This window comes from Salvelinus alpinus, chromosome 13 (genome assembly GCF_045679555.1).
Source record: "Salvelinus alpinus chromosome 13, SLU_Salpinus.1, whole genome shotgun sequence".
Lineage (NCBI taxonomy): Eukaryota > Metazoa > Chordata > Actinopteri > Salmoniformes > Salmonidae > Salvelinus > Salvelinus alpinus.
The window spans coordinates 27,611,394-27,628,981 of record NC_092098.1 but is presented as its reverse complement, the minus strand read 5'-3'; the positions used below and the strand labels follow the sequence as shown (position 1 = coordinate 27,628,981).

The 17,588-nt window shown below is 39.9% G+C and overlaps 1 protein-coding gene across 5 annotated transcripts in view; it reads left to right on the top strand.

Annotated features, from left to right (window-relative positions):
- Positions 1 to 3,976: 3,976 nt before the first annotated feature.
- The window catches only part of LOC139537473 (polypeptide N-acetylgalactosaminyltransferase 10-like), a 95,639-nt gene continuing 82,027 nt past the window's right edge, over positions 3,977 to 17,588 (top strand). For 4 of the 5 annotated variants that reach the window (XR_011667547.1, XR_011667546.1, XM_071338823.1 and 1 more), the window contains exon 1: positions 3,978 to 4,231. Coding sequence is in view for 3 of the 5 variants with exons in the window: in XM_071338823.1 (XP_071194924.1) it covers positions 4,073 to 4,231 (159 nt within the window). In the remaining 2 variants the exon portion in view is untranslated. Of the gene's footprint in view, positions 4,232 to 17,588 lie in introns of all 5 variants that reach the window. The other variant, XM_071338824.1, reaches the window with a different exon arrangement.

The following is a 17,588-nucleotide window of genomic DNA, read 5'->3' as shown; positions in this document are numbered from 1 at the left end:
TAAACCTAGATAAAAAGCAATTATCTTATATGTGTATTATTATTATGTTACCTACCTCATGCTTAAGACAACACTTTTTTACCTTTAATTTATTGGTGTCACCCCATGGGACGTTATGTCACCCCATGGCACATTATGTCACACTGATGGACAATACATCACAGGCAGTAAAATTTGACTTTTAAAACATAATTAATGACACTTTCAGAAGTTTCTGACCACTGTAAAAATGCTTCTAAACATCAGTTCTGAACATCAGTGATGGATCTTCATTAAAAGATTTGAAGTGTACTCATTCCAATAACAGGGCCTTGAAAGAGTCCTGTATTGTTATTTTACGTCACTACCTCCCCGACTCGAGTAGATTTGTGTGCCTGCTGCCTTTCTTAGATGTGCTACCCATTTCTCAGGCTCCCTCTCCAGAATTGAACCCTAATTCCCTGTTATCCGTGGTCACCATGGTTGGTACAGAAACTACCATTGAAAGTTGATAGGGCAGACAGTGCCACGAAGGGTCACTAAAAGCGGCTGGGGCACCTGAAAGCACCCCATATGGGTTTTGGGTCTGATAAATGCACGTGTCCCTGAAGGTCAGCACTTGTTGGCATATCTTAGCTCTAGCATTTCCACAGTTATCTAAGTAACATTGGAGCGATCAATGGAACCAAAACTGATTTAATGAGCCATTCACAGTTACACTGTACCGACCGTGTGTACTAAGACATGCATGGCTTAATCTTTGGGACAAGAGTATGCTACTGGCAGGATCAAGCAGGTAGCCCACCACAAAATGGAGGTTTACCTGGGCGCACAGCGAGGCGCAGGGGCACAGTCCTCCATTGATAGGGGAGACCCAAGAACAAGTGTGCGCACCCAGTGGTAGGCCCCGACCTGCCCATAGCCAAGCTGCTCGAGAAGTGTTCTCTTGGTGGGTTTTTTGAGCATACAGCACGACAGAGCCAACAACAGGGTTTGAGAAACGAAGTGTGTCTCTGATGTCAGAGTGTAGTAGGATGGTGCCTGCCCCAGGCATCGTTGCCTAGGCATGCCATGCCCTCCCCCGGAACGCTATCAGAGGACCACTGAGACAGAGGGGTCGAATGGGTCTTGCTCGGAGTGAGGCCGGCCGGGCATATTGGAGAGCAGGGGGGTAACAGGCTCCAAAAGAGGCACAGCTGATGGGGGCCCTCCCAGGGTGTATCACGTATGATCAGTCAGGAGGAGTGAAACTGGTAGGACAGAGAGAGAGAGGAACCAAGGGGATGGATTGTCTAATGCAGGGAGTGAGAACCAGGAATGGGAGCACCACAGACAGCCCCCATTTTCTGCCTGCACCATCTCTAGGGCCAGGTAAAAAAAAAATTGACCCTCCACAGAGGGCAGAGACAGATTCAGAGGTCACCGTGGGAATGGTCACCTGCCGAGTGTGAGAAACAAGACTTGGGAGAATGAAAACATAAATATTGCACTCAGAAACACATAAAAGAACCACAATTGCAACAGGATGCAATTAGGTCTAATGCAAGTAAGTGTTATTTTTTTATTTTTTTTAACTAGTCTAAAAGTATAGAAGTTTATTAATGGGTTATGTCCCTCGGAGTGACATCTATTTTCTCTGGTGTGACACCATCTTCATGTCACACCAAGGGATAAAAGCTGTCAAACCGTTGGAAATCTCAGGCTGTATGGTCGATGTTGGGCCTTATTGTTAACAATAAGCCTTCCATATGATTTCACCACAACATGTTTTCATTGCTTTCTATTATTTTCATATATACTATACATTCAAAAGATGTACCCAAGGACTAAGAAATGTACCTCTTTTATGGCAATAGCAGAGAAGTGTAATATTTTGATAAATATTTCTAATAAAGCTTACAATCTGTTCAGGCCATGTACTCCTGCCATGTAGTTTGTAATTCCTTTTTGCAAGAGAACCCTCCCCAGCGCAATAGTCCCCTAGTCTACTCATGATAATACCAAATAGTTCTGATTGATTACATTTTGTCCACTTGGTGTGACACAATTCTATAAGTTAACAATAAGACCGCAGTTGGGCACCATGGTTTCTTGAAATACATTTTTGTGTTATAACTACAAAAGTATTTTTTTCTGACTGGGCATTGGACACTGCACTGCGGTCATATGAAATTGCCTGTTGTTTGGACCCTGGATTGTAATTTCACAACAGCACATTAGATCAAACTGCAGCTTTCCTTTATCAGTTGATGGCATGATGCCAAATGTTTAGAATTGTATATCATTATTACCTTTTCAATAATTAATACCGTACAACAATGCATGTTGATTTGGTGATATGAGAAATATCTTAAAAATGCTGAGTAGACAAAAAGCTTTCTGACATTTACAAAGAGAAAGATAATTCTATCTCAATGGCTTGCCAGTCTAATAAATGCAGGTCAGCGCAAATTATGTAAAAAAAAATGTTCAATGTTGAATTTATATCCCTCTTTTGATTCGGCGACATCTTGTGGTCATCTTAAGGTCTTCTGCCATTCAAGACACATATGAAAGGGATGAGAGGATCATTTTAGGCTTCTCATTACAACATTTCCAGGTGTGTAAAAGGCCCACTGCAGATGTTATCTCAATATTTAATCATTTCTGGGTAACAATTAAGTACCTTACTGTGATTCTTTTCAATCAAAATTGTCAAAAAGATACAACAATAGCTTTTTTAGCAAAATACATTTCTCAAGCAAGAATTTGGCTATGACTGTCTAGGAGTGGTTTGAGTGGGGAGGGGAAAACTGAAAACTAGCTGTTATTGGCAGAGAGGTTTGGAATTCTCTTTCTTGGTATCACCTCAGTGTTGCTGACTGCCCGATCACGTTGGTAATGGACCTAGCTAGCATGTAAAATATCTGCAATTGTGTGATGTACCTGACTAGGTACCTTAACAAGTGAGGCTGTTTGGCAGCAGTTCTTCCATTGTCAATTTGCTACCTAACAAGATTCTACATTACTTTTTCATGTGTTATTGCGTGTCTCACTGCTTGTCACCTCCTTTCCAATGACATCAGTCACCAGGCATGCCAAAACTCCATCCCACCAAAACAGGCTGTCAGAACTAGAAGCACAAGCATTTCGCTACACTCGCATTAACATCTGCTAACCATGTGTATGTGACCAATACATTTGATTTGATTGCAGGCGGTCTTTTAACACTAAAAGGGCAATATCATAAATTTCGCTGTATTGCATTAGTAGATAGGCCTACTCACACTGCTATCAGGTCAGGTCTGCCGGTTTTGACTAGCAGAAGTCACTTTTCCTGGCAGGTTAGGAGAATTAACTTGGCAGGTTAGGAAAAAGGTTAGGGTTAGGTAAAATTGTCCCCAACGCAACTCAAACATATCTAGCTACAACCAGGCCTGCCCTAAGAACAATCTTGGTTTCCACTAATGCGATGCAGCACCAATTTCACAATTTTACAGTTTTATTCCAACCTCCTAATGTGGAAATATATATAACACATGAAAACACGTTATTGACTGCACTGGGCCTTTAACACACTTTGGTTATGATACATTTGCCTAGGAAAAAACAACCACACGATTCAATACATTATTTACAATTACCAATAGAAATGCTTGAATTACAATGTTACATCTAATTTTGGAGAGTATATTTTACATTATCATTAGCCCTCTAATGTTGCCACGAATAAATTTAATTGAAGTGGCTACATAAATGCAAATGTACATTTTGTTGGTCAATCTGAGTGACTTCCACTTTATTGTCACCAAGGGACCATGAGAGTAACTTTCAACTGTTCTATAGGTATGTAGGTGATCTAATATAACATATTGTGTTGTTGCAATATAATTAGGTAAACTGGTTGGAATTCAAATATTTATTATCATTACTCACTACAAAGAATGCAAAAGTCTGTCCTTGTGCTCCCAACTACGATATTGGTTCACTCCCCCTAGCGGAAGTGCCCGCAGCTTCAACATTATATCGTTGGTTTGTTCAGATTGAAAGTTGTCCGCCTGGAAGCAGTTGGGAGTACATTGTAGACAGTTTTTCTCACATTTATTCTGGAGAGATGAGGCGAAAAGAAAAACGACTACTGCAGTTCGCAGGGTTGCTTATAGCGGCTCTTCTTTTCCTGCCGAATGTTGGTCTGTGGTCATTATACCGAGACCGAGTTTTTGAGAACTCGCCAGAAATAGTGGAGGGACCGGGTGGCATCCCTCAGATACAGGTAAGGTTGGTTCGTGCACCGTTTGCCTGGTTTGCGCTGCAACTGAACAACCTATTGGTATCACCTCGGTGTTGCTGACTGCCTGATCACGTTGGTAATGGACCTAGCTAGCACGCATGTAAAATATCTGCAATTGTGTGATGTACCTGACTAGCTAGCTTAACATTTCGCTAGCTCGACCATGTGAGGCTTTTGGCAGCAGTTATTCCGTTGTCAATTTGCTGCCTAGCAAGTTTCTACATCACCTTTTCATGCATTATTGCGTGGCTCACTGCTTGTCATCTCCTTTGCAATGACATTAGTTTGTTAGTTAGTTAAGCTACATTCCTTTTTGGGGGGGGAATGGGGCATGTTGTCTCTAATGTCGAACTTTCAGAAGAATGTGGGGGGGATAATGCCAGCTAGATACTGTACGCTGGTGGATGTTGAAAAGGCCACGTAGCAAAGTCTGGAACAATGCGTTATAACTTGTAACACAGCTAGACTTCAGGAAGTCTATGTGAACGACTAGGTTGTTGACCTAGCGCAAATATGCTGCGGTCTTAAAAAATGTATTTCTGCTTGGTCGGGTGTTAGAACACGCGCTAGCCTGTTGGCTATTCATGCACGGTTATTCGGAGTTTTGTGGTGTGAAACAACAGTTTGTTTTCACCATCCAACTTGCACTTTATTGAACCGGTAGCTATAGTCAGAGCAAAACGAATTAAATGCTACACTGTCCAACTTTTCCCTGTAAACGTACAGCTTTAGGCCTATACTTACACCAGAGTTTCCAGCTTAATACTGTAAGTTTGCTTTACAGCAGAGATGCTGTAATATATTTTACACTACTATGTTCCTTACTGTAAAACATATTACAGCCCTACTGCTATAAATGTACAGGGATGCTGTAATGTGTTACAGTAAGGAACATAGTACTGTGAAATATATTACAGCATATTGTGCAAAAGTGAAAGTTGTATTAATATTGTAAAATAAATGTATGGTATTGTACTGTGCATTCTACAGTGTTTTATTGTTGAAATTACAAATGTCTTAGTGTATGTTGGGAAACGAAATATTGCAACTTCCTATTTGGAAGTGATACTGTTTTGATTTGGATACTATCATCAACGATGGGACCAGACTGTACAATGCCACTTGGGTAGTTTTTACAGTCAATATTGTGTGGGGAGTGTTAAAGTCCCAATGCAGTCAATAACGTGATTTTCCTGTTTTATATATATTTCTACACTGAGGTAATGCTGTGAAAATGCTGATATGATCATGCCCATTTAGTGTAAGAGCTGTTTGAAAAGACCGTCTGAAATTGTAGCCTGTTTTGGCCCACCTGAATTAGTTAATAGACCAATAAGAAAGACGAGTTCCAAACATCTCTGCCGATTTAACAGCTAGTTTTCAGTTTTCCCCTCCCAACTCAGACCACTCCCAGACAGTTCTAGCTAAATTCTTGCTTGAGAAATTGCTCTTTGCTGAGAAGCTATTTTTGTTTATTTTGACCATTTTAATTCAAAACAATCACAGAAGGTACTTAATTATTACACAGAAATTATTTGATAATGAGATAAAAACAACTGAATTTGGCCTTTAACATTACAGGGGAAAAATGAATATTCAAAGTCAATTACAACTAGAGGTCGACCGATTAATCGGAATGGCCGATTTAATTAGGGCCGATTTCAAGTTTTCATAACAATCAGTAATCAGCATTTTTGGACACTGATTATGGCCGATTACATTGAATTCCACGAGGAAACTGCGTGGCAGGCTGACCACCTGTTACGCGATTGCAGCAAGGAGCCAAGGTAAGTTGCTAGCTAGCATTACATTTATCTTATAAAAAACAATCAATCTTCACAATCACGAGTTAACTACACATAGTTAATGAAATTACTAGGTTAACTAGCTTGTCCTGCGTTGCATATAATCAATGTGGTGCCTGTTAATTTATCATCGAATCACAGCCTACCTCGCCAAACAGGTGATGATTTAACAAAGGTGCATTCGTGACAAAAGCACAATCGTTGCACGAATGTACCTAAACATAAACATCTTTTGCCTTTCTTAAAATCAATACACAGAAGTATATTTAGTTAAAAGAAATTCATGTTAGCAGGTAATATTAACTAGGGAAATTGTCACTTCTCTTGCGTTCATTGCACGCAGAGTCAGGGTATATGCAACAGTTTTGGCCGCCTGGCTCGCTGCGAACTAATTTGCCAGAATTTTACATAATTATGACAACATTAAAGGTTGTGCAATGTAACAGCAATATTTAGACTTAGGGTTGCTACCCGTTTGATAAAATACGGAACGGTTCCGTATTTCACTGAAAGAATAAACGTTTTGTTTTCGAAATGATAGTTTCCGGATTTGACCATATTAATGACCAAAGGCTCGTATTTCTGTGTTTATTATATTATAATTAAGTCTATTATTTGATAGAGCAGTCTGACTGAGCGGTGGTAGGCAGCAGCAGGCTTGTAAGCATTCATTCAAACTTTACTGCGTTTGCCAGCAGCTCTTAGCAATGCTTGATCACAGCGCCGGTTATGACTTCAACCCTATCAACTCCTGAGATTAGGCTGGCAATACTAAAGTGCCTATTAGAACATCCAATAGTCAAAGGTATATGAAATACAAATGGTATAGAGAAAAATAGTATAACTGCAACCTTCAATATTCCCAGTAAAGAAATATTAGAACCGGGAATATTGAAGAACTGGGAATATTGAACCACCAGCTTTCATATGTTCTGAGCAAGGAACTTCACCTTTAGCTTTTTACATGGCACATATTGCACTTTTACTTCTCCAACACTGTGTTTTTGTATTATTTAGACCAAATTGAGCATGTTTCATTATTTATTTGAGACTAAATAGATTACGTTAAAATAAAAGTGTTCATTGTTCATTCAGTATTGTTGTAATTGTCATCATTTCAAATATATATATATATATATATATTTGAAATTATGACATATATATAAAATCAGCACATGAATCAGTATCAGCTTTTTTGGTCCTCCAATAATTGGTATTGGCGTTGAAAAATCATAATCGGTCAACCTCTAATTACAACATTTACAGTATCATTTTGACCGGTGACTGAAGGGCAATTCCACACACACAGAATTACGCTGAAACTCAGATTTTTCACTTTAAAATGAATGCCAAACAAATCCATTTGATTTCAAATTTTAATAAAAGCATAACTCAACGCACAAGGGCTACTTTTAACAATTTACACATTTTAACAATTTACACAAGTCTCAGCGTAATTCTGTTATCGTGGAATTGCTTGAAGGAAACCCACAACATATTCCAAAACGTACCTTTTATGATCAGAGATGCTGTTTCCCTAGTTCACACCATGCAATATGTGTTTCTCAATTATCTGTTACTACTGGCAGGGATTGGCAAATGGACAGTTTAAAGTGAAACTGATAGCATGTTAACTACTTTGTTTGGTTCATATCTGCAATCATATCATTCAAAAATATAATATTCTCAATTTTATGCTTCAAAGCCAACTTCATAAGAAGTTTTAAAATAGGTTCAATTTGACTCAATGTCATGACGTAGTGTAAGTAATTGTTGGCAGAATAGATGGATGCAGTTCAATGCATGATTAATATAATTCATCAAAACATTTCTTTGTAGCTAGCAAGAAATGTGAATCACTTTAATAGCTAGCTATGCTAGTGTAACGGATGTGAAATGGCTAGCTAGTTAGCGGGTACGCGCTACTAGCATTTCAATCAGTTACGTCACTTGCTCTGAGACTTAAGTAGGGTTGCCCCTTGCTCTGCAAGGGCCGTGGCCTTTGTGGAGCGATGGGTAACGATGCTTCGTGGGCGACCGTTGTTGATGTGTGCAGAGGGTCCCTGGTTCGCGCCCGTGTCGGGGCGAGGGGACGGTTTAAAGTTATACTGTTACATTGATGCTGTTGACCCGGATCACTGGTTGCTGCGGAAAAGGAGGAGGTTGAAAGGGGGGTGAGTGTAACGGATGTGAAATGGCTAGCTAGTTAGCGGGTACGCGCTACTAGCATTTCAATCAGTTACGTCACTTGCTCTGAGACTTAAGTAGGGTTGCCCCTTGCTCTGCAAGGGCCGTGGCTTTTGTGGAGCGATGGGTAACGATGCTTCGTGGGTGTCAGTTGTTGATGTGTGCAGAGGGTCCCTGGTTCGCGCCCGTGTCGGGGCGAGGGGACGACGTAAAGTTATACTGTTACACTGAACTTGAACGACTGTTATCCACAGTTAGCATATCTCTTAGTTGTTAATCAAATGTATTTGGTATCAATCAAATGGATGGACAGGCAAGTTCCCATTCACTTGTAAAAACGTGGGTTGGGACAAGCATGCAATAGCATGCAAGCTGCAGAAGGGAGAGCAGGCTTTTCCCCATCGTTTATCAGTGCATTTCTTTTACGGCCAACTACAAGCTGAAAAAGTTTGAGGGTTTATCTACTGTTCCCCTCGTTAGATTTTTTCTCATCTCGCTCTGGCTAACATTAGTTGTTGATCTTGTTGTTTATTTGCATAGCCAACTGAAGGAGGAAGAGCCTACCTGTTCATGGTTGTTTGATCAATAGGACTGTAATATTAGCAGAAATCCATTCGGGTGTATTTTGTGGCTTTTGGCGAATGTTTTCTAATAGTGATGCACCGATATGACATTTTTGGCCGACACGATATCCAATATTTTCCTTGCCAAAAAACCCCGATACAAATATATTTAACATTTTAGCGGGCTTTTAAGCATTCTAGTACAGTTAAATAGACTGCTGCATCCATGTGTGTGTTAACTAAGGTACTGCATCTCAGTGCAAGAGGCGTCACTACAGTCCCTGGTTCGAATCCAGGCTGTATCACATCCGGCCGTGATTGGGAGTCCCCTAAGGCGGCGCACATTTGGCCCAACATCGTCCGGGTTTGGCCGGGGTAGGCCGTTATTGTAAATAAGAATTTGTTCTGACTTGCCTAGTTAAATAAAGGTTACATACGCACACACATGCACACCAAAAAGTAATTTTGTTGGCATTTACGTATGTCCCATTACCAGTAAACATCATCAAAACCTATTTATTTCACTTGCTTGCTGTGCTGTTTCGTTGTTCAGCCGTTTCATTCTCAACCAGGATTTCAATGGAACACCGTTTGTGTCTTTTCGTGTCAAAAAAGATACCTTTTGACGTGTCAAATAACACTATTTGACCAATCGGGACCGGAATATGACTTCACGTCACATAATAAAACGCGGCCATACATTTTTTACGTAGTTATTACACATTGATTACCTATCACTCGTATTTCATATGTCACAACGATTCATCGATACGTATGCTATGATGCTGGTAAAGTTGTCTAAAGCACCTACAGTGCTGGACATGAAAAAAAATGGATGCAAACAATGTTCTTCCCCAAAAACATAGCAAAACAACATCCGTTTCAGTAGCTATAGTTTGCTAGCTAACTATATAGCTAGGTGTCGTCATCTAAAATAACCCTAGTTCTTATTTGATTAATGGTGGTCGGACCCATCTACGTGAAGCTAGCCACAATAAGGATTAGCCACAATAGTGGACTTTACTGTTAGTCTTCAAAATAAAAGTATGGCATAATTCTACTATTCCCCACGGGGGGACAAGGATGAATATGTATGAACTTTCCAATTTGTAAGTCGCTCTGGATAAGAGCGACTTACAGGCTATATTCAGGCTATATTCAGGCTATATTCAGGGGGTAATGTGTCAATGTGCTGGGGTACAGGTTAGTCGAGGTAATTTGTACATATAGGTAGGGGGGGAAGTGACTATGCATAGATAATAAACAGCGAGTAGCAGCCGTGTACAAAACAATGGAGGTGGGGGGGTCATCAGACCAAAGGACAGATTTACACCGGTCTAATGTCCATTGCTTACATTTACATTTAAGTCATTTAGCAGACGCTCTTATCCAGAGCGACTTACAAATTGGAAAGTTCATACATATTCATCCTGGTCCCCCCGTGGGGAATGAACCCACAACCCTGGCGTTGCAAGCGCCATGCTCTACCAACTGAGCCACACGGGACCATTGCTTGTGGTTCTTGGCCCAAGCAAATCTCTTCTTATTATTGGTGTCCTTTAGTAGTGGTTTCTTTACAGCAATTTGACCATGAAGGCCTGATTCATGCAGTCTCCTCTGAACAGTTGATGTTGAGATGTGTCTGTTATTTGAATTTTGTGAAGCAGTTATTTGGGCTGCAATTTCTGAGGCTGGTCAACTCTAATGAACTTATCCTCTGCAGCAGAGGTAACTCTGGGTCTTCCTTTCCTGTGGTGGTCCTCATGAGAGCCAGTTTCATCATAGCGCTTGATGGTTTTTGCGACTGCACTTGAAGAAATGTTCAAAGTTCTTGAAATCTTCCGGGTTGACTGACCTTCATGTCTTAAAGTAATGATGGACTGTCATTTCTCTGCTTATTTGAGTTCTTGCCATAATATGGACTTAGCCCTGTTTTGTAAAATACCATCTTCTGTATACCACCCCTACCTTGTCACCACACAACTGATTTGCTCAATTGCATTAAGAAGGAAAGAATTCCACAAATTAACTTTTAAGAAGGCACACCTGTTAATTGAAATTCAATCTAGGTGACTACCTCATGAAGCTGGTTGAGAGAATGCCAAGAGTGCAAAGTTGTCATCAAGGCAAAGTGTGGCTACTTTGAATAATCTCCCATATAAAATATTTCTTGATTTGTTTAACACTTTTTTTTGGTTACTACATGATTCCATATGTGTTATTTCATAGTTTTGATGTCTTCACTATTATTTTACAATGTGGAAAATAGTACAAATAAAACCCTTGAATGAGTAGGTGTGTCCAAACTTTTGACTGGTACTGTATATGTGGCAATTTTTATTTCAGTTCATATTTAATTACTTAACATGCCTTTGCATAGTCCTTTTTCTTTCTAACATAAGGTTTCTACAAGCAAGCAGACCTGCTGAGGTTACTACGTTTTTGAAGATTATGTTCCAATATATACTACAACCAGTTGATATTAGTTTCAATAAATGAATCTTAAATGGAACTTGTTTTTTTTATTGACTGAATAATATACAGTGCATTTGGGAAAGTATTCAGACCCGTTTTACTTTTTCCACATTTTGTTACGTTACAGCCTTATTCTTAAGTGGATAAAAAATATGTCATCAATCTACGAATGTTACCCCATAATGACAAAGTGAAAACAACAGGTTTTTAGATTTTTTTTGCCAAATAAAAAACAAATACCTTATTTACATAACTATTCAGACCTTTTGTTATTAGACTTGAACTTGAGCTCAGTTGCTTCCTGTTTCCATTGATCATCCTTCAGGTGTTTCTCCAACTTGAATGGAGTCCACCTGTGGTAAATTCAATTGATTGGACATGATTTGGAAAGGCACACAGCTGTCTATATTAGAGGTCGACCAATTATGATTTTTCAACGCCGATACCGATTATTGGAGGACCAAAAAAGCCGATACCGATTAATCGGCCAATATTTTTTTTTTTTTTTTACATTTGTAATAATGACAATTACAACAATACTGAATGAACACTTATTTTTACTTAATATAATACATCAATAAAATCAATTTATCCTCAAGTAAATAATGAAACATGTTCAATTCGGTTTAAATAATGCAAAAACAAAGTGTTGGAGAAGAAAGTAAAAGTGCAATATGTGCTATGTCAGAAAGCTAACGTTTCAGTTCCTTGATCAGAACATGAGAACATATGAAAGCTGGTGGTTCATTTTAACATGAGTCTTCAATATTCCCAGGTAAGAAGTTTTATGTTGTAGTTATTATAGAAATTATAGGACTATTTCCCTCTATACCATTTGTATTTCATTAACCTTTGACTATTGGATGTTCTTATAGGCACTTTAGTATTGCAAGTGTAACAGTATAGCTTCCGTCCCTCTCCTCGCTCCTCCCTGGGCTCGAACCAGCAAAACAACAGCCACCATCGAAGCAGCGTTACCCATGCAAAGCAAGGGGAACAACTACTAGAAGGCTCAGAGCAAGTGCCGTTTGAAACTCTATTAGCGCGCGCTAACTAGCTAGCCATTTCACTTCGGTTACACCAGCCTCATCTCGGGAGTTGATAGGCTTGAAGTCATAAACAGCGCAATGCTTGATGCACAACGAAGAGCTGCTGGCAAAACGCACGAAAGTGCTGTTTGAATCAATGTTTACGCGCCTGCTTCTGCCTACCACCGCTCAGTCAGATACTTAGATACTTGTATGCTTGTATGCTCAGTCAGATTATATGCAACGCAGGACACGCTATATAATATCTAGTAATATCATCAACCATGTGTAGTTAACTAGTGGTTATGATTGATTGTTTTTTATAAGATAAGTTTAATGCTAGCTAGCAACTTACCTTGGCTTACTGCATTCGCGTAACAGGCAGTCTCCTTGTGGAGTGCAACGAGAGAGAGGCAGGTCATTATTGCGTTGGACTAGTTAACTGTAAGGTTGCAAGATTGGATCCCCCGAGCTGACATGGTGAAAATCTGTCGTTCTGCCCCTGAACAAGGCAGTTAACCCACCATTCCTAGGCCGTCATTGAAAATAAGAATGTGTTCTTAACTAACTTGCCTAGTTAAATAAAGGTGTAAAAAATTTCGATTGTTATAAAAACTTGAAATCGGCCCAAATTAATCGGCCTTTCCGATTAATCGGTCGACCTCTACTCCCTTCACGATACATTAAAGTTGGGATGCGGTTTTGATGTTGGTGTGCTGTTCCTTTCTAACAACTCAACTTTAGTTTCATCTGTCCACAGAATATTTTTCCAGTAGCGCTGTGGAACATCCAGATGCTCTTGCAAACTACAGACGTGCAGCAATGTTTTTTTTGGACAGCAGTGGCTTCTTCCATGGTGTCCTCCCATGAACACCATTCTTGTTTAGTGTTTTACGTATGGTAGACTCGTAAACAGAGATGTTAGCATGTTCCAGAGATTTCCCTAACCTCTCTGCGCTACGGATCCCTTTAGCGGGATCATTTTCCAAAACAACTGCTGAATTGCAGGGCGCCAAATATTACAAAAAATATTTATAATCATGCAATCACAAGTGAAATATACCAAAACACAGATTAGCTTGTTGTTAATCCACCTATCGTGTCAGATTTTGAAAATATGCTTTACAGCGAAAGCAATCCAAGCTTTTGTGAGTGTATGAATCAATGCTAGAACAGCTAGCCCCAAATTAGCATGGTCACGAAAGTCAGAAAAGCAATAAAATTAATCGCTTACCTTTGATACTCTTCGGATGTTTGCACTCACGAGACTCCCAGTTACACAATAAATGTTATTTTTGTTCGATAAATATTACTTTTATAACAAGAAAACGCCATTTGGGTTGCGCGTTATGTTCAGAAAACCACAGCCTCGTTCCGTTCGACGAAAATTCCAAAAAGTATCCGTAATGTTCGTAGAAACATGTCAAATGTTTTTTTATAATCAATCGTCAGGTTGATTTTAACATACATAATCGATAATATTTCAACCGGACCGTAACCTATTCAATAAAAGAGAGAAAGAAAATGGAGAGCTACCCCTCTCGCGCGCAGGAACTAATCAAAGGACACCTGACTAGTTTTGAAAAATCTCGCTCATTATTCAAAATAAAAGCCTGACTATGTCTAAAGCCTGGTCACAGCCTGAGGAAGCCATTGGAAAAGGAATCTGGTTGATACCCCTTTAAATGGAAGAAAGACGTGCAATGAAACACAGATAAAAAAAATAAAAATCACTTCCGGGTTAGATTTCCTCAGGTTTTCGCCTGCAAAATCAGTTTTGTTATACTCAGACAATATTTTGACAGTTTTGGAAACTTTGGAGTGTTTCTATCCTAATCTGTAAATTATATGCATATTTTACGATCTGGACCTGAGAAATAGTCCGTTTACCTTGGGAACGTTATTTTAAAAAATAAATTAAAAAAATAAATTAAAATCTGACCGCTAGCGTCAAGAAGTTAACCTTTCTAGGACACACGTTCCGCTAGCGGACCCCCCCCCCCCCCCACACAACATTCCGCTGAAAAGGCAGCGTGGGAAATTCAAAAATATTTTTTAGAAATATGTAACTTTCACACATTAACAAGTCCAATACAGCAAATGAAAGATAATCATCTTGTTAATCTACCCATCGTATCCGATTTAAAAAATGCTTTACAGCGAAAACACAACATATGATTATGTTAGATCACCACCAAGTTCAAAAAACGTACCGCCATTTTCCCAGCCAAATATAGGAGTCACAAAAACAGAAATAGAGATAAAGATCAAATGAATCACTAACCTATGACGATCTTCATCAGATGACTCTCATAGGACATCATGTTACACAATACATGTATTTTTTGTTCGATAATGTGCATATTTATATCCAAAAATCTTAGTTTACATTGGCGCCATGTTCAGAAATGCCTCCAAAATATCCGTAGAAATTGCAGAGGGCCACGTCAAATAACAGAAATACTCATCATACACTTTGATGAAAGATACATGTTTTACATATAATTAAAGATACACTTGTTCTTAATGCAACCGCTGTGTCAGATAAAAAAAAAAAAAAACTTTACGTAAAAAGCACACCATGCAATAATCTGAGATGGCGCTCAAATATAAATAAAATTTCTCCGCCATGTTGGAGTCAACAGAAATACGAAATTACATCATAAATATTCCCTTACCTTTGAATATCTTCATCAGAATGCATTCCCAGGAATCCTAGTTCGAAAATAAATTGTTGTTTTGTTCGATAATGTCAATTATTTATGTCCAAATAGCTGCTTTTGCTAGCGCTAGTACAAGTATCCAAACGCTCGTGCAAGTGACGCATAACGTCCGACGAAAGCTTCAAAAAGTTATATTACAAGTCGAATAAACTGGTCAAACTTAGTAGAGAATCAATCTTCAGGATGTTGTTATCATATATACAGTGGGGAGAACAAGTATTTGATACACTGCCGATTTTGCAGGTTTTCCTACTTACAAAGCATGTAGAGGTCTGTAATTTTTATCATAGGTACACTTCAACTGTGAGAGACGGAATCTAAAACAAAAATCCAGGAAATCACATTGTATGATTTTTAAGGAAATTATTTGCATTTTATTGCATGACATAAGTATTTGATCACCTACCAACCAGTAAGAATTCCGGCTCTCACAGACCTGTTAGTTTTTCTTTAAGAAGCCCTCCTGTTCTCCACTCATTACCTGTATTAACTGCACCTGTTTGAACTCGTTACCTGTATAAAAGACACCTGTCCACACACTCAATCAAACAGACTCCAACCTCTCCACAATGGCCAAGACCAGAGAGCTGTGTAAGGACATCAGGGATAAAATTGTAGACCTGCACAAGGCTGGGATGGGCTACAGGACAATAGGCAAGCAGCTTGGTGAGAAGGCAACAACTGTTGGCGCAATTATTAGAAAATGGAAGAAGTTGAAGTTGACGGTCAATCACCCTCGGTCTGGGGCTCCATGCAAGATCTCACCTCGTGGGGCATCAATGATCATGAGGAAGGTGAGGGATCAGCCCAGAACTACACGGCAGGACCTGGTCAATGACCTGAAGAGAGCTGGGACCACAGTCTCAAAGAAAACCATTAGTAACACACTACGCCGTCATGGATTAAAATCCTGCAGCGCACGCAAGGTCCCCCTGCTCAAGCCAGCGCATGTCCAGGCCCGTCTGAAGTTTGCCAATGACCATCTGGATGATCCAGAGGAGGAATGGGAGAAGGTCATGTGGTCTGATGAGACAAAAATAGAGCTTTTTGGTCTAAACTCCACTCGCCGTGTTTGGAGGAAGAAGAAGGATGAGTACAACTCTAAGAACACCATCCCAACCGTGAAGCATGGAGGTGGAAACATCATTCTTTGGGGATGCTTTTCTGCAAAGGGGACAGGACGACTGCACCGTATTGAGGGGAGGATGGATGGGGCCATGTATCGCGAGATCTTGGCCAACAACCTCCTTCCCTCAGTAAGAGCATTGAAGATGGGTCGTGGCTGGGTCTTCCAGCAAGACAACGACCCGAAACACACAGCCAGGGCAACTAAGGAGTGGCTCTGTAAGAAGCATCTCAAGGTCTTGGAGTGGCCTAGCCAGTCTCCAGACCTGAACCCAATAGAATATCTTTGGAGGGAGCTGAAAGTCCGTATTGCCCAGCGACAGCCCCGAAACCTGAAGGACCTGGAGAAAGTCTGTATGGAGGAGTGGGCCAAAATCCCTGCTGCAGTGTGTGCAAACCTGGTCAAGAACTACAGGAAACGTATGATCTCTGTAATTGCAAACAAAGGTTTCTGTACCAAATATTAAGTTCTGCTTTTCTGATGTATCAAATACTTATGTCATGCAATAAAATGCAAATTAATTACTTAAAAATCATACAATGTGATTTTCTGGATTTTTGTTTTAGATTCCGTCTCTCACAGTTGAAGTGTACCTATGATAAAAATTACAGACCTCTACATGCTTTGTAAGTAGGAAAACCTGCAAAATCGGCAGTGTATCAAATACTTGTTCTCCCCACTGTATATCCAATCACGTTCCAACCGGAGAATTCCTTCGTGTCTGTAAAAGTAATGGAACGCAAGGCTATATCATGAGGAATGCGCGTGACCAGGAACTGGCAATCTGCCAGACCACAGACTGAAACACCTCCCATCCGGTCCCACATCACAGTATACACTTCATTCAATGTTCTACCGACTGTTGACATCTTGTGGAAGGCGTAGGAAGTGCGAACAAATCCATATCTTCCTGGAATTTGAATAGACGATGAGTAGAAAAAACACCAGCCTCAGAATTTCCACTTCCTGTTTGGAAGTTTGCCTGCATATATTAGCATCTGGGACAGAGTAGGAGGCAGTTCACTATGGCCACACAATTCATCCATAGTGAAAATACTGCCCCCTAGCCCTAAAAAGTTAATATTGGGTCTCCTTAGATTTTGTTCGAGGCATAGTTCACATCAGGCTTCTTTTGAATAGCAAACCCACATTTTGTGAGTTTTTTTATTAGGGCAGGGCAGCTCTAACCAACATCTCCAATCTCATCTCAATTTTTTTTTTTACCTTTATTTAACTAGGCAAGTCAGTTAAAAACAAATTCTTATTTTCAATGACGGCCTAGGAACAGTGGGTTAACTGCCTTGTTCAGGGGCAGAACGACAGATTTTTACCTTGTCAGCTCAGGGATTCGATCTTGCAACCTTTCGGTTACTAGTCCAACGCTCTAACCACTAGGCTACTTGCCGCCACTCAATGATTGTACTCCAGGTTA